At 41.5% G+C, this 17,588-nt stretch overlaps 1 protein-coding gene and 1 pseudogene across 10 annotated transcripts in view; one reads left to right on the top strand and one right to left on the bottom strand.

Annotated features, from left to right (window-relative positions):
• Positions 1 to 17,588, bottom strand: part of LOC118539033 (small ribosomal subunit protein uS13 pseudogene) — a 69,622-nt pseudogene that overhangs the window by 27,830 nt on the left and 24,204 nt on the right. The window lies entirely within an intron of this gene.
• C9H6orf89 (chromosome 9 C6orf89 homolog) overlaps positions 1 to 17,588 on the top strand; it is a 44,945-nt gene that overhangs the window by 5,054 nt on the left and 22,303 nt on the right. For 2 of the 9 annotated variants that reach the window (XR_013441277.1, XM_036097346.2), the window contains exons 1-5: positions 1,925 to 2,087; positions 6,977 to 7,060; positions 7,492 to 7,587; positions 12,100 to 12,307; positions 12,834 to 13,047. Coding sequence is in view for 8 of the 9 variants with exons in the window: in XM_036097346.2 (XP_035953239.1) it covers positions 7,047 to 7,060; positions 7,492 to 7,587; positions 12,100 to 12,307; positions 12,834 to 13,047 (532 nt within the window). In the remaining variant the exon portion in view is untranslated. Of the gene's footprint in view, positions 1 to 1,924; positions 2,088 to 6,976; positions 7,061 to 7,491; positions 7,588 to 8,228; positions 8,389 to 8,539; positions 8,649 to 12,099; positions 12,308 to 12,833; positions 13,048 to 17,588 lie in introns of those variants that run through there. The other 7 variants (XM_078055398.1, XM_036097382.2, XM_036097377.2 and 4 more) reach the window with 7 other exon arrangements.

Raw genomic sequence — 17,588 nt, 5'->3', positions numbered from 1 at the left:
CTACAAAAGAGGTCTAGTTGTAAAATGGTATTATAAAGATTTTTTTTTTAAGAGAGAGCATGAGCAGGGGAGAGGGGCAGAGGGAGGGAGAGGGGCAGAGGGAGAGAGAGAAGCAGACTCCCCACTGAGCAGGGAGCCTGATGCAGGGCTCAGTCCCAGGACCCTGGAATCATGACCTGAGCCGAAGGCAGATGCTTACTGACTGAGCCACTCAGGCGCCCCAGTAAGATGGTGTTATAATCCACTGTCCTATTGTGGGGCCCTGTTGCCCCATCTCTTAGTTTATATTGGGGCCATGCTGTATGCAGAAAAGATGAACCATTTCCTCTTTAAAGTTTGGGGGTCAAACATTCCAGTTAGCGAGGATGCATCCCGGGGTGCATCTGATAACCAGTTTCCCATCTGTAAGGGGATAGCAAAGAGAAGGAGAAGGAGTAGACACAATATTCCAAGAGTGTCCCCATTGGAATGTTGTGTATCCAGAAGGGAGATGGCCTTCCTCCCTGCTTTGAAGAACAACCCTGAGGGTGTCCCCCCAGAAGAGGCCCACAGCCTTAATTAATATTACTACAGCCTATCCTTTCTTTACCTGCCTCCTCGCAATTGAGGTGCCCATGAGGGAGGACATTGGTATATTTTACGGTCCTTAATGAGTCCCCGAGTGCCAAGATGTATGCCCTGGCCCTCGACATCTATGTAGTTCCATTTCCGGATTTCATCCCAGGCCCTCTCAGAAGTATTAATTTGAGGAGTTGGAATAGGCACAAAGATTTGCCTTTGCCCAATTGGAAATAAACTCCCACACAGTACCATGATTATCATGCACCCACCTTGGATTTAAGTTTCAGAGGCCGATTGAGACCATCTTTCCAGAAAGAGAAGGGGAGGGGGGCACGTAAGGAGGTCTGATAGGAGGCAACAGAAAAGGTAGAACTCCTGGTTAGATGCATCATCCAGGAGGTTGAATGAGTATGAGGATGGTCGGAACCAGCAGATCGGACAGCACGTCCTCGGGTTTTGAGGGGCACACACTTTGTGTGATGGGACAGAGGTTTAGGAAAGGAAGAAATGCAGACAGTAGTAGCCAAATTGCAAAGGGAGTGAGAACTGACATCCTTGAAAATAAATCAGACGTGGGTCCTCTAGCCCCAGCGGGGTGAGGACCTTGTGCGATCGGATCTTACCTTGTGCGATCGGAGTCACGGCACCAAAAGATGTTACCGGTGGAAGCTTGCGTTGTGTCAATGGAAGTCTCGGTTCTTGGATTCCCCTCAAAAGATTTTGATGAGGATCCGCTCTCGAATAAAGACAGAAGGAATGTACCAAGCACAAAGCATTTTATTAAAGAACAGTACACTGTCAAGATGGAGGGGAGGGGGATTGACGACTACCCCAAGGCTGTAGGGAATTTTTTTTCTATGTAAGTCGGGCCTAGAGCCATGGAGGAGGTGGTCTTTAATGGAGGTTGCATCGCACCGTTTGGAGACTTCTCCCACCGTGGGGGGGGGGGGGTGAAACCGCAATGCAAATGCATTACAATGACGTTTGCTCTGTACCAACTACCCTTGGTCCGCTAGCCGGGAAACGACAACGCTTGCTTGTCTTTCTTTTAGACGAAGAGCTCCCAGAGGCTTTAAGGGCAAGCCCTCCATTACCTATCCCTCCCCCTCCCATCCCTTAATGCCTAACACGCTGCCCGCCACGTAGCAGGGGGCTCAATAAAAGCTTGTTGCATGGATCAGGCCAGCTGCGAAGCCCGCCTTCAGCGCAGCCAGAGGACAGACCCCGGCATGGACTGAAATGTACCGAACAGGAAAAACCTGACGCCAGGGGGAGCAAGAACCCGTGCTCTCCAGATCTCGCGGGAGTTGCTCGCGCGCCGGCGCGCGCGGCAACGTCGCGGGTTGTTTCTGACGGAAGCGCGGGGCGTGAAGAAGGAGCTACCCTAGAGCGCGCGGCCTCGGCTGTGGCGTGGGAGTTGCTTCCGGGTTGCGCGCCCGGAAGCAGGAAGTTGTCGGCTTACCCTCCTTGCCCGGCGGCTGCTGTCCCCGAGGCGGGAGGAGCCCGAGGGGGCGCGGGCCCCGCATGTGAGTGACTGGGGCCCGAGGCCGGGAGGGGGGGAGGCCGCACTGTGACAGCCTCACCGGCGCGCCCGTCTGTGACATCCTCGCGCAGCCCCTTGCCCCTGCGCAAACCCTTTTCCTGAGCCTCAGGTGTTTCGCAGACTGTACCCCCGGCAACTTCCCCCTCCGCGCCCCCGCCAGGATCGACTCCCTTAAGACCTCTTTTCTTTCCTTGGCTCCGTGGGGCCGAGCAAAGCGAGGTTGACCCTGCTTAAACCTGTTTCGCAGGCGTCACGGCAGTGTCCAAAACACGATTGGCGCCAGCAAAGTCTAGATTTCACTGCCCTTTTGACGGATTTCTAATTTTTTTGTATATTGGGAGTAGATTTCCCGCTCCCCCCAACATCTTTTTCTAATAATTGTCAAATTTTTTTTCTTTTAAGTGTGGATTTGGTATATGATAACCGTAGCATCTAGAATTTCAGAAAGTTGTATGACTTGGTTTATTGACCCGATGAACTTGTTTGTAATCACCTTTTAGTGCAAAAATCGCCTGCCCCGTGTTCCATAGTGTCTTAAGACCATTAATCCTTGTGTCACACCTTTTCCTGTTTAAGAGCCTGCATAGCCTTGGTATTCGCGAATACATTTAAAATATTTAGTTGTCATTTTATAGTAGAAACTACTCCCAGATACTTATTATTCTGACTTTTTCTGCTTGCCATTTGGTTTTCCCATGGTGGAATCCTCTGTCGGCATTTCTCCCTTAATAAAAGTGTGTATTTGAGTTTATCACAATTTCTTTTCTAAAGAACAACCCAAATGCAACTTTGCTACATTGAAGGTTTGACAGAAGTTCACATAGTCCAACTTGCGGACCGAAGAGTAATCCTGTTTGCCCAGTTAGGCCTTTCTGCTTTGGACCAAAACAACTTTCAAGACCCAGTTTGAATCCCTGTTCCTCTACAGCTGCCCTACACCACCACAGATTGTCTAAATGGGAGGTTCCTAATCTACTCATCTAAATCCTTCTTAGGTTGATATATTTTTAAGAATAAGAATAAAAGGTAAAATGAATAAAGCGTTAGGTAAATTAGTTTGGGAAAAGAATGATCACCTTAGGTCCTTTCTTTTATAAATTTGCTTAGTAGACATTGATCAGGTTCCATGTTCCTGAGGTGAATTTCCATGCCTGTTTTTAGTTTCTTCTGTTATTTTCTCCATTTATCTTTGGTTTCAAGTGTTAAGTAACAAAAATTTAAATGAGTAAATTTTAAAGATATAATTGGCTTTATTAATCAATTCATTAATTAGGCAGCATCCAGTCTAGCAAGTAGAGGGGAGCTCCTAAGGGCTACAGAAAAGGAAAGGTTTTTAAAGGTAGAGAGGCGCCTGGGTGGCTTAACCAGTTAAGTGTCCAACTCTTGATTTTGGCTCAGGTCATGATCTCAGGGTTGGGAGATTGATCCCTGTGTTGGGTTCTACACTCAGCAGGGAGTCTGCTTGAGATTCTCCTTCTCCCCCTCCCCCCCTTCTCTCCAAAAATAATTAGGGAGCGCCTGGGTGTCTCAGTCAGTTAAGCGGCTGCCTTCCACTCAGGTCATGATCCCAGGGTCCTGGGATCAAGCCCGGCATTGGGCTCCATGCTTAGTGGGGAGTCTGTTCCCGCTCCCCCTGCTGGTCCTCTCTCTCTGTCAAATAAATAAACCTAAAAAAATAATAACACATAAATTAAAATAAATAAAATCTTAAAAAAAGGTAGAGAGAGTAGAATAAAGGCTTTTTTTTTTTTTTTTTAATTAGGCAAGGTCACTCTCCTAAGGGGAATGGGATGAGTTCTATCAGTAAATTTTCTAGCGCTGACCAGAAATTCCATGTTGACTGGTTAAAGTTCTAGGGGGTTTGAAACTGTAGTTAGGTTAGGTGTTAAGTCTTGGTTTACTGACTTAACCTAAGGGACACCATTTGGGGCCTGTGATTTTCTTTTTAACACAAGAAACAATTTAGTGTGAGGAGACATGGAAATAGGTATAATACAGAGTGATCGAGTTGTGTTTAAGGTTCAAAGGACAAACATCAAGGCTGAAATAAGGAGTTCACTCATTTGAAAAGCATGGGAGCTAGACTTTGTAGGCAGAGGAAATTATTTGTACAAAAGCAAAAAGATATGAAATGGTATGTCAGTGAAGCATGTGAGGAAGGAATGGGAAATGAGACTGAACAGGTGAGCAGTGACCAGGTCATAAAGGGCCATGCTAAGTAATTTGGACTTCATCTTATAACAATTATTAAGTATTAAATTTGGGTATTGGGACACATGTTTTACATTCATCTTGTAATCCCTGAACAACAGTGTTAGAAAGACACAATTATCCCCATTTTATAAAATAATGAAAACTCTGAGGCTTAGATTAAGTAGTATCTCATGGCTGCATAGTAGATGGAAGATCAAATAATTGTCCAGCTTTTTCCAACTCCATTGCCTTCCTAACCCACTGTCTACATTGTTCCACAGCAGGGCATGGGGATTGAAGGAAGTTGCTTTATTTTATTTATTTGTTTATTTATTTATTTGAGAGGGAGAGAGAAAATCTTAAGCAGGCTCCACACTAGGCCACAGGTCTTGATCTCACAACCTTGAGGAAATGACCTAAGCCAAAATCAGGAGTCGGACACTTAACCAACTGTGCCACCCGGGAGCCCCTCAAAGAAGTTGCTTTAAATAGATGAGTAACGTGAACCAATTTGTGTTTCAGAAAGATTTGTGGAGAGAGTAGAGGATGGATTGGAGAGGAGAAGGAGGACTGGAAGTATAGAGATTAATTACATCTTTGTGATGGTCCATGGGAGAGATGTTGAGGGCCTTAACTGCCATTATGTAGAGCTAAAGAGGAGATGATGAATGTGGGAACTATACAGGGGGTGGAATTGAGGATTTAGTGATTGGTTCATCGGTGTGTTTGAGGAAGAAGGAAGAGAGGTTTTAAATTTGGAGAATTGGTGTTTCCAGTAATTACAAAGCAGAATATGGTAGGAGAAATGGGTTGCGGGGGGAAAATAGTCAGTTACGGACACATTACATATAGGGGACAGTAAGAAATTTTGGCCGGGGTGTCTGGTAGATAGATAGATGGATGGGTCTGGAGTTCTGGAAAGTTGTAGACTGGAGAAGAGATTTGGGAATCACTAATAGATGGTGGTTAAAGCCATGGAGGGAATGAGAAGATCAAGGACAAATGTGATGAATACCAACATTCAGGGGTATAGTCTCTGAGAAAGGAGAATTATGCCAAGGTTTGAGAGCACTTGAGGGAGAAAATGGATAGCAGCAGCAGCTTTTGCAGAGAGGTCAGGTAAGGTGATAGTTGAGAAAACATCCTTTGGACTTGGCATGTAGAGAGCTATTGGTGGCCTGAGTGAGAGCAATATCAGTGTGAGCAGGGCAGAAATACAATTTCAAGAGGTTAATAAAGAAATGGAGACCTGAGAAAAAAGGTGAAGTAATGCCTTTTTTTTTTTTTTTTTAAGGAGCTTGGCTATGAAGGGAGGGAAAACATGAGCACTGGAATTCTAGAGAGGAAGAGTTTGTTGTTGTTTTAATGGTAGAAACTAGAAAAGGTGAGGATAAGACCAGGTAAAAATAAGTTTTAAAATGTGGGGCTTACTGCTTCAAATATGTTCATATCATAAAGGACAAAAAAAAAAAAAAAAAGCCAGGATCTGTTCTAGATTTAAATAGACCAAAGAGATATAACAGCTAGTTGTGATGTGTGACTATTGTTTGGATCCTGCGTTTCTAAAAAACTATAGGGCATTTTTTTTAACAGAAATTTGACTATAGAGTGGATATTAGGTAACCTTAGTGAGTTATTTTAGTAGGTATGATAATTTTGCTTATGATTAAGTAGAGCAGTGTCCTTATTCTGAGGAGATGCATGCTGAAATATTTAGAAGTGATTTCATAATGTGTCACAACTGATTTTTAAATGGTTCTGGCAAAAGCAGAGAGGAGACAGGTAAAGCAAATTTGGCCAAACGTTAACAATCAATCTAAGGGAAGGATATACAAGTGTTTATTGTAGTATTTCCGTTTTTCTGGAGGCTTGAAATTTTTCAAAATAAGCGATTGGAAAAAGTGGAAGAGGCATATTTTCAGTGAATGAAGAAAGTATCAGACTCACCAAGTTTCACTGGACAAAGATGTCCAGAAAGAGGACTTAGTCAAGTGATGCTAAAACTGCAAAAAAGTAGAATTCCCTTAGCTGTAAATTTTGAGCACTTCTACATTTTTAAATTCCTGCTCTTTTAAGTCCTATTGTTTTAATGTTCATCAACTATTTTTCCTTTAAATATGATGTTTATTTTTTCTTAGCGGTTTTTATTACAACCCAAAGGCTGCATTTTTTTCATTTTAGTAGAACATCTTCAGTTAATGGGAATCACTGGATAAAAGAGAATGGAATTTGTTCATAACACTAAGGAATGGATTATCATGCTGCATAGCTAGCATAGCACTAAAGAACCTAGTACCAGAAAAAGAAAATTTAGTATTACTCGGGATATTGTCCCCACTTTTGAAGATTAGGACATATTTAGATGGGCTTTTGAAACTTTCTTTTTTGAACTATAGCATTTCCCCTTTCATGTTTTAGCTAGATGCATCAGTATGGCATCTCAGAGTTGCCTAACTTGGCATAGCTGTTTAGTTTGGAAAACTGAGAACCTCCAGGGTGATGTCAAATCAGTGTTTAGGACATATTTATAACCATGAAGGAATTCTGTATCAGACAGGGCAAAGCAGAAGTTTACATTCAGTGTGACCTCTTAACCTGTTTTCTGCTTTAAACATTTTTATTGATAAGTTCTATCAGAGTCATTCTATGAGCTATGCCTCTGTCCTGTTTTTTTCCTAGACTTGAGACCCAGAAGGAATTGTGGAGAACATCTCATCAGAGCTGTCAGTGGCTTCCTTCTATTCCTGAGATGCTCCTTCAGAAGTGAACAGCCTCCTGGGGCTTACCTCCCCCCTCACCTCCACCCCAGCCTCCCTTGAAAGCAGAATTTCTTAACCTTAGCACCCTTAGCAGTTTGAGTGGGACAGTTCTTTGTTGTGGGGGGGGCTGTCCTTGTAGGATGTTTGGTCTTTACCCACTAGATGCTAGTGGTGCCCCTCCAGTTGTGACAATCTAAAATGTCTCCAGACATTGCCACATGTCCGCTGGGGAGCAAACTCATCCCTACTTGAGAACTGGTATTCTAAAGCAGTGTCTCCTAATTGGGGGTGTGCCTTTACTCAACAGGGAAGAGTTGGAATACTTGTGCACCTGGATCCCACTCCCAGAGGTTCTAGCAATTCATTATGTTGAGGGTGGTGCATGATACCTTGATTTTCCTAATTCTGCTAGTGACCCTGCCTGTGCCCTTGCAGGTATAAGCCAGTGTTAGAAGTCAAGCTCACTCTTTGGAACTTCCCTCTGTGGCAAAGCTCATTCCTGCCAGAGTTGGATCTTCTTTCTTTCTGGAGGTAAAGGAATTGCCATCAAGGCTCAGCTGATTTCAATCAGTCCCCTCGTGCTTGATGCTTAGCCATGACTTTGTGTTTGATTTCTTTTTTTTAGGGACAAGATTTTTTTTTTTTTTAATGCAAATCCTTGTGTTGAGGGCTGACTTTCAGATCACAGCAAGGGAGCTGCTTTGCTAGTATGAAATCCCAACCCAAAGGGATATTTTTTGTGTGGTTTATTAACATCATAGCTACTAGATGCCAGTACCCCTCCAGTGTGACCATCAAAAATGTCTCCAGACTTTCCAAATGTCCCCTGTCCTGAATCGCCCCCAGTTGAGGACCACTGGTCTAACCAAAGCCAAAAGGAGGGCTTATTATAAAGATTCCTATGTGCTCTTAGAAACTTTATGAAATTATTAGTAATGACCCTTCCAGTAATTTGGGAAATGTGTCAGAATCTCAAGGAAGAAGGGTGTACAGTTTGCAGAAATATATTCAGTATCATAATACCATTGTATACTTGAATTATTAAAAAAAACACCATATTGTTTTTGCAGTACAAACGGGGGGTTTGATGAGATGTTTATGTGTATTAGAAGTAGGCAGAGGTTTACAATGGTGGGTAGTTCTCCTCACTTGCACTTCTGTTCCCTTCACAGTTCACAATAATGTGATGTTCTCTGCTGCCTGAGGGATACCTACATGTGCCCCACCTTCCAACAGTTTCAAATTATTTACTGGAATTTTTTCTAGAATTCTGACTCCTCTCTTTTCTGGTCCTTTACTGAATTTTAATGGATTTTGACTGGATATTGTTAGGTAATTAATTGTAGTTTGTTTGAACATTATCCTTGCTTGCTTATAGAATGTCTGTTAATTTCAACAGAAAAATGCTGTCTCTGGAATCACTATTCACAAAATCACAATGTGAAAAATATTGTAATAAGTTACTGCTTTATTCTTTTTCCAGGAATCATTGTAGTTGATCACTTTTCCAGTTCTCAACCACTAAGTTGTGATAATTGAGGGACACGGTGTTGTGGTTTTCACACTGCCAGCTCAGAATAGGAAAATACTTGGTAAGGAAGGCAGCATGCATAAAGGTTAAAAGCATCAGTCCTGAAGTCAGGCACACTTGACTTCACATCCCAGCAAGTTACGGAACCTTTCTGAGCCTTAGTTTCAATATCTGTGAAATGGGATTAATCACACCTACCTTTTGGCAAAACAAAGAAAGCAAAGAAAGAGAGACAAACCAAGAAACAGACTCTTAGCTATAGAGAACAAACTGATGGTTGCCAGAGGGGAGGTTGGTGGGGGGATGGGGGAAATAGGTGAAGGGGCTTAAGAGTACACTTAACCATGATGAGCACTGAGTAATATATACAATTGTTGAATCATCATATTGTACACCTGAAACTGGTAGAACACTGTATGTTAACTATACTGGAATTAAAATTAAACTTGATAAAAAAAAAGTCACACCTACCTTCCGGGGTTGCTGTGATGATTTACTAAGATAATGTTTCTAGAGTACTTAGCACGGTGCCTGGCATATAGGATGGCATAACAGGAAGCGGTAATAGAGGAATGCATATAAGTCTTTAATTTCTAATGAATTGAGTTTTTCTACCTCCTGAAGTCCTCATCTGCTCTTAAAATTTTAGAGCTAGAGGGAACTTTGCAAATCTCCTAGTTCAGTCCTTTTTATTTTTTGGATGCGGAAACAGACCAAGTGACTCAGCCAGATCATAGCAGTGTAGTGTAATAAATGCCACAACAGGCGTATGTTCAAATTCTGTAAATACACATTTTAAAAACGTCTCTATGGAGCTTTATATACCATAAAATTTACCCATTTGAAATGTACAATTCAGTGTACATTTTTAGTATATTCACAAAGTTGTGCGACTATCACTACAATTTAAGTTTAGAACATTTTTGTCACTCTAGAAAGAAACCCTGTATCTACTAACAGCCACTCTTCATTCATCTCCTCTCCCTCCCCTGGATAACCACTGATTAATCTATTTCCTGTCTCTATAGATTGCCTCTATTCTTGACTTTTTGCATTTTATTAATGCAGTCTTATGTGATCTTTTGTGACTCTCTTCTTCCTCTTAGCATAATATTTTCAAGGTTCACCTATGTTGTAGCATGGATCAATATTTTATTCCTTTTTATTGTCCAATAATATTTCATTGTATGGATATACCACATTTTATCCATCCATTCAGTAGTTCATGGACATTTGGCTTGCTTCTATTTTGGAGCTATTATGAATAATGCTGCTTGGATATTTGTATACAAGTTTTTGTGTGGAAATATGTTTTAAATTCTCTTGGGTTCATACTTACAAGTGGAATTACTGGATCGTATCATAACTGTGTTTAAATTTTTGAGAAACTGTCAAACTTTTCCAAAGCAGCTGCACCGTATTATATTCTCACCAGCAATGTACAAGGGTTCTAGGTGCTCGATATCTTTGCCACCTTATTATCTTATTTTTTTATTATAGCCATTCCAGTGGTTGTGAAGTGGTGTCTCATTGTGGTTTTGATTTGTATTTCCCTGATAGCTAATGATGTTGAACATTTTTTCATGAATTTATTGGCCATTTGTGTATCGTCTTTGGAGAAATGTCTATTCACATCCTTTCCCCATTTTAAAATTGGGCCATCTTTTTATTATTGGTTGTAATAATTCTTTATGTACTTTGAATATCAATCTCTTATCAGATATATGGTTTGCAGATATGTTCTCCCATTCTGTGGGTTGTCATTTCACTTTCCTAAAAGGTATCATTTACAGTACAAAAATTGTTAAATTTTAGTGTAGTCCTATTTAGTTTTTCTTTTGCTGCTTATGCTTTTGGTGCCATATCTAAGAAACCATTGCCTAATCCAGTGTCATGAAGATTTTCCCCCTATGTTTTCTTCTAAGGGTTTATAGTTTTAGTTCTTAAGTTTATGTCTTTGATCTGTTTTGAGTTAATTTTTGTGTATGGTAGAAGAAAGAGTCCTACTTCATTCTTTTGCATGTGGGTATCTAGTTGTCCCAGCACCATTGGTTGAAAATACACATTTTTAAATAGAGTTTACCCATCCTTTTATCTGAACCTTGAAATGAAAGGCTAGATGGCCTATAAAAAACACACTGAGCAAGAGCAAAGACTTTGGGGAAGGGATTTAGCCTCATTAGGTGTGGGGGGTTTCTCCCCTCCCCCAGCCAATTCCTTAAAGTCTAGATTCCCTGCCTATTAATTCACCATTAAAAGTCTGATTCTGATTTAATTGGTTTGGGTTGAGGCCCTGGTATGAGCGTTCATTAAAAACTCTCTAGGTGATTCTAATGTGTAGGCACACTTCAAAACTAGTGAACTAAAGGGTTAACAGTCATAAAGAGGACCAGACAGTCCTCGGGAGGCGCTGCTGGAAGGGGAGATAGGCTGAGGTGCTCGCTGGCTGGTGGCACTGCGGGCCTGCTTTTCTCCGCTGAGCTCCAGGACTGTTGTCCTCTGCTCTACAGGTGGCAGCATCTCCTTACTGAAAAAATAGAATTGTACCCAGTCAGTGCTTTTTGGGGTTAGAAGCACTTTGGGGATGAGGTATGTGAGACAAGAGGACCTCTACATTTAAGGGAAAAAAAGACCAATAGAAGAGAACATAAATCCCAAGCACAATTTTTCTTCTGTAAGTGAAGGAAAATACTGTTTTGTAGCACAAGCACTCTAAATTTAAATTTAACTGCATTTTACAAATGTATTCTACTTCACTAGTTTTTACCTTTTGTTCTGTGGCCACTGTGAAACAATTTGGCTTTGAAGTAACTGTGAGAAAAATTGAATTTTGAATCAAAGATCCTTAGGTCTTTTAAGTATGTAAAATACAAATAAAAGGCTCTTTATTGTCTCAAATCATATTTGCGGAAAAGCTTGAGGACTGCAGCCTACAAGGTCTGAAGAGTCCCAGTGCCATGGTTTTTGTGTTGCTTGAAATTCTTGCTCTGCCAATAACAAAGCGTATCAGCGTGTTCCCCGCAGTAAATCTTGCTTTCAGTGATTAGTTCCTCCTCTTATGTTCCTAAAAGGCGTATCTGATGTAAATGCAAAGAAATAACATCAACAACACTCCATATTGTGTTTCTTTTTATTTAAGTAAATTACCAGTAGCAGACCTCTTGTGATTAGTTTCAGAAATCATTTTGGTACTAGTGTTTCAGAGTCCCATTAGGGATTTGTTTGTGCTCTAGACTAGTGCTCCTCAAAGTGTTTGGGAACCAGTGCAGGTCTATAAACAGTTTGTTACCAGCCCACAATTAAGGAACACCTAAAAGCTGTGTAGCACTAACTTGACATTGTCTAGACATAGATTTTGTTTTACAAAAACATTGGCCTGCGGTGGATTAGGAAAAACACAAAGCTGGTCCTGCCCAACAGATGGTCAGGAAGCACTGTTCTAAAGGAAGGAGCTTTGAGGTGGAAGTACTTGAAAGAAACCGTCCTTTTTACATTTATTTTCTTTCTCCCAGGGATTTTGTATTGGAAGACATGGATCTAGCTGCCAATGAGCTCAGCATTTATGACAAACTTTCAGAGACTGTTGATTTGGTGAGACAAACGGGCCATCAGTGTGGCATGTCAGAGAAGGCAATTGAAAAATTTATCCGACAGCTGCTGGAAAAGAATGAACCTCAGAGGGGGCCACCCCAGTACCCTCTCCTGATAGCTATTTATAAGGTAAAAATGTGTTCTGATGTGGAGATACCTTACAGAGCATAAACTCTTCAACTTTCTCCCCAAAAACTACTGTCCACTGATTCTACCACTAAACCTTAGTTTTTCTGTGAATAAATTGGCCTTTGCTCTCGTAACTGTGTGTTACTAGGAAATTTGACTATTTTGTTAAATATCCTAGAAGAAAAGCTATATATTTATAGTTAAACTGTATTTGTGTGTATTTTAAACTGTATTTGTGTATAATTTTTAATAGCCCCAGGTCGTATGATAGAAGCTTGGTGAGCCTTGCAGTCCTCATAGTTCTCAAACTTTCAGTGCTTTCAGAAGTGAATGTAAAAAAAAAAAAATAATAATAATAATAATAAATAAATAAAAATTTAAAAAAAGTGAATGTAAATGGCTTGTTTATGAAAATGGATCAGTTCCTAAGGCACGTTGGAAATAGAAGAGGCGGGTTTTTTTCTTGGCATTAAAGTATTTTGTTTGCTGGGACAATTATTAATCCTTTCCCTGTCTTTCCTTGTAGGTCCTTGTAACCCTGGGATTAATCTTGCTCACTGCCTACTTTGTGATTCAACCTTTCAGCCCATTACCACCTGAACCGGTGCTTTCTGGAGCTCATACCTGGCGCTCACTCATCCATCACATCCGGCTGATGTCCTTGCCCATTACCAAGAAGTATATGCCAGAAAATAAGGGAGTTCCTCTGCATGGGGGTGATGAAGACAGACCCTTTCCAGGTAGAATGCTGCATTTTACTACTTCTGAGATACAGCTTTCTTGACAGTATATGATGGGAAAGGAAATAACATGTATTGACATATAACGAGAAACACTTTCCCTGTTTTGTCTCACTTAATTCTGTGGGGACTGATGGGTTTTATTGTCCCTGTTTTGCAGATTGAGAAACTGAGGCTCAGAGAGATTAAGAAACTTGCCAGAAAAACACTTCTGGGGGAGCCATATTCAACCCCCCCCCCCCCCCAGTGCCAGAGCACACATGGTAGAGATGAGTGTTTTTGTTTTTAGGAAGGATCTGAATGTGTATTATTCTACCCTTTCTCTCCTGTGCTCCCTATCCATAATAGGCATTTTAATAAATAGCTCTTGATTTACTGAAAGCATCTGAGTCCAGCTTGCTTTTAACCAGATCCTTGAATAGTCCTTGCCTGTTTGACTATGTTCTTGTCCCAGTTTGTCACAGTCTTTTAGTTTAGTCTTTTCTCTCTGTCTCACAGTGTGCTTATTTAGTGCTCCTAAGTATACAGTTTTGCCAGTAAGTTGAATTTAAAAAGCATTTAAACTTAGTAACGGTGCATAAGTGCACCACAGGAATTTCTAGTCTGACGCATCATTTGAGGACTTTCCTTCTGAGAATAACATAACATGATAAGACTTGAAATTTACTTTTTGAGAAACAATGGAGGGGATTTTGTTATTTGACGGTGTTAATCTTATTTGCCCATATGAAGGAATACATAAATTAATTTCACAGATGGATTTCAGAACTTTTTGTGTAATCATGTTCTGAAACCTTTAGGTTCCAGCATAACTGTTCAGGAAGTATGTTTTCTCTTCAGTGTTGCTTTCAGGAAAAATTTCCTAGTGGAAACTACACTTTATAATGCCCCTCTTTAAGCCAAGACCTAATCAGTCATAAAAATCACTTGGATTGAGTCTCCTTTGAAAGCTATTTTTGTACACTTGAGGGAGGAAATTATGGAAAGATTTCCAAAATTATACTAAAATCAGAGGAAGGGACCATTATAAAACAAAAAGCCTTGTGAGGTTTTTTTTTCTTTAATTAGCTCATATATAGAAAGTTTTTAATTCCGGACATAACTTCATTGTATTTATTGAGAGGGTTGTTTTTGAAATGTCATCAACAAAGCTAAAAAAAAAAAAAAAAAGTGACATTTCCAGCACCCCTGTCAGGAAGGTCCAGAGCACATGGGGGAAAGATCCAGAGAAACTTCAATCAGGCCAGCCTGTACTGCATCCTCACATGCATTAGCCTCCTTTCCCTTCTTCCTGTCACTGCCTCCCTCAAGGTATCTTCTGCTCTTTGGCTCATAGAGATGAAGTTAGCAGTGTTTAACACCAAGTTGATGGCAGTTACTTTTTTTCTCCCCATCCTGTAAGGAAAATTTCCACAGGCTATTAAATTAGGAAGTGAGAGTCATTGGACCATGATTGCTTATTCTCTAAGTCAGAGTCTAGTAATTCAAGAAACCATAGCATCTCATCCACAAGCCTAACTATTGGGTCCACTCCAAATGAATATTTTGCCTTGCAGATGGAAATAAAATGAGTCCTTGGAGCTCAGTTGTAAAGAGAGAGCATTGGAAGGGTGGGGTTTTAGCTCTCTAATGTTGTTGACTCTATTAAAGTGCTGCTTTTACTTGTAAATGTGGATATTGATGCACCATATTTTCCTGTGTGTGATCATTCTGGGAAGCTGTGGCCATGTAAAACGAACAGCATATTGCATAGCATTTGGAAGGAAACTTAAGAATGCATAATATTATAAGGGGTAAATAGAAACATATTGGGGAGAATTAGGTACAAGAAATAGGAACTGCTGGGCCTGTAAGAGGGCTAGAAAAGGAAAAAATGTAAGTTATCATTCCTAATGTCATGGTACCAAAAAACAGCTGCCTTTTATTCAGGATTACTTAGTGATACCTTTTTAAGATTTTTTTTATTTGACAGAGAGACACACAGAGAGGGAACACAAGCAGGGGGAGTGGGAGAGGGAGAAGCAGGCTTCCCGCTGAGCAGGGAGCCCGATGCGGGACTCGATCCCCGGACCCTAACGACTGAGCCACCCAGGCGCTCCAACTTAGTGATGCCTTTAAAGTAAATGTAGAGAGAATGGCATGGCAGATTCAGCTCCCTGAAGGAAAGCCCGCAAGCATATTGGGGCTGGCCTGTCTGTCTAACCTGTCACCCGTCCCCGCCTCCTCCCCCCCAGTCATCTGACACTCCTTGCAGTGGCACCTTGGGAATGACCAAGGGCAATGGTGGGAGCAGTGCTGAGGTACCCGAGGCACTGCCACCAATGGTGCCAGGTTTCCTGCCGACCTCTGGTACTTTTTCCTCTTGACTCCAGCCAGGGAACAAAAGGCAACAGAAGTGGGGCTCTTTTTCTAGGTTCCAGCCTTGGATAGGAAACCCTGCTCCTGAATCCTCTTGATGAGAAGAACGAGGTGACTCTCTAGTGACTCACGTCAACCTCCCACTCTGCAGCAGAAAATAAATAAGCTGACACTTACTTAGTACTTACCAGATTGCCAGGCCCTGTTCAAAGGGTTTTCCATATATTGTCTCATTTAATCTTCACAATATCCCTGTGAGGTAAGTTCTGGTTTTATGCCTGTTTTAAAGATGGAGACGCCGAGGTACAGTGACATTAGGTCACTTGCCCAAGGTCCCAAGGCTAGTGAGTCATAGAATCAGGATTCGAACCCAGGCATCCTATCCTCAGAGTCTGATCTCTTAGCTTCTGGTGGGAGTAGTGTGTAGCCTCATAGTATGCCTGGAGACTCTAGCTCTAAGTTTGATTTGGGGGGAAAAAAAATACTTGATTTTGGAGTTCTTCACTCTCAGCTCTCAGCTCCCTAGTGCCTGGAACAAGGTTTGCAGCTGGTACTACAGATCCAAAGATAAGCCAAGCTCTTGGCCCTTTAGAATTTTCCCGATCTAGTCTTTTCCTAGGCATTCAGCCCAGCTCATCTTCCTGTCTGCACCTTTACAGGTAATATTTGACTTGTTACTTGATTAAATCCTTTATCTTATTAACCCATAGTTTTCTCTTTGCAATCACATTCTTAGTTCTTGTTTTCCCCCCCAGCCTCCTATCTTTTTACCCACTTTGATCTTACCAGCCATACTCTTGGCTTTCACCCTTCCATGGCATCACTGAGTCTTAGAGCTAAAAAGGAACTTTAGCATTGATCTAATGCATAGCCCCATTTTATAAAGAGGAAATGGAGGACAGGAGAAGTGAAGTTACCTGCTTACCCAGCTAAAAATACCAAACTGGCCCTTGAACGTTTGTTTCTTAACTCTAGTCTAGCGTTCTGTCCATCACACCACACGTACTGCCTGCTGTGTCTGCCCTCAGCCAAGCCAGGCTCCCTCATGTTAGGCCCAGTTACTTTGTTTATTTCAGGCATCTGTAATTTTTTTTTTTTAAGTAATCTCTATGTCCAACATGGGACTCAAACCCACAACCCTGAGATCAAGAGTCATGTGCTCTCCTGACTGAGCCAGCCAGGCACCCCTAGGCATCTATAATTTTTAATTGTGACACCCATTTATACTGAGGAGGCCTGGAATAGTTCCCATCTACAATGAGAAAATGTATCTCTTGATCTGTCCTGCATAACTGGAACTTCATGTATCCGTGAACTTTCAAGGGAAGGTTGAAAGATCCGGCAGCATCAAGGAGTTTTGAGAATAGTAGATCATTCGTGGACTTAGAACTAAGGACCTAATCAGAGTCTAGGCCAGTGCCCAGAGATGAAATGCTCGGACCTCAGGGAATGTCCTATTCTTTTATTTGCAAATAAAATTTGAGGTGATAATAGCAGCTCTGTCAAGCACTTACTGGATATCAGGCCCTGTGTCATGTACTGGGCCGTGTATTTCCTCAGTAGTCACAGCAGTCAGAGTGGTTTCCGTTTTTATGTCCATTTCAAAGATGAGACTGGTGTGCCAGGGGATTGACTATTCTAAAGTCTCACAGTTAGAAACCGTGTTTTTAAACTGAAGTATAGTTGACACACAATATTACCCTAGTTTCAGGTGTGCAGCACAGTAATGAGACAAGTCTGTATGTCATGCTGCGCTCCCCACAAGGGTAGCCACCGTCTCTCACCATACAGCGCTGTTACAGTACCATTGACTGCATTCCCTAAGCTGTACCTTTCATCTCTGTGACTCATTCATTGCATAACTGAAAGCTTGTGCCTCCCAGGCCCCATCACCCATTTTGCCCATCCCTCCTCACCCCCCTTCCCTCTGGCAACCATCAGTTTGTTCTCTGTATTTATGGGTCTCTTGCTGCTTTTTTTGTTTTGTTTTTTAGATTCCACATGTAAGTGAAATCATATAGTATTCATATTTGCCTGACTTACTTCACTTAGCATAACATATCCTCTATGTTCATCTGTGTTGTCACAAATGGCAAGATCTCATTCTTTTTTGTGACTAATATTCCTCGTGTGTGTGTGTGTGTGTGTGTGTGTGTGTGTGTGTAACATGTAGGATTTCACTT

This window comes from Halichoerus grypus, chromosome 9, assembly GCF_964656455.1.
Source record: "Halichoerus grypus chromosome 9, mHalGry1.hap1.1, whole genome shotgun sequence".
NCBI classification, from domain to species: Eukaryota; Metazoa; Chordata; class Mammalia; order Carnivora; family Phocidae; genus Halichoerus; species Halichoerus grypus.
Note: the sequence above shows the minus strand (reverse complement) of the source record. Positions and strands in the feature narration are given on the sequence as shown.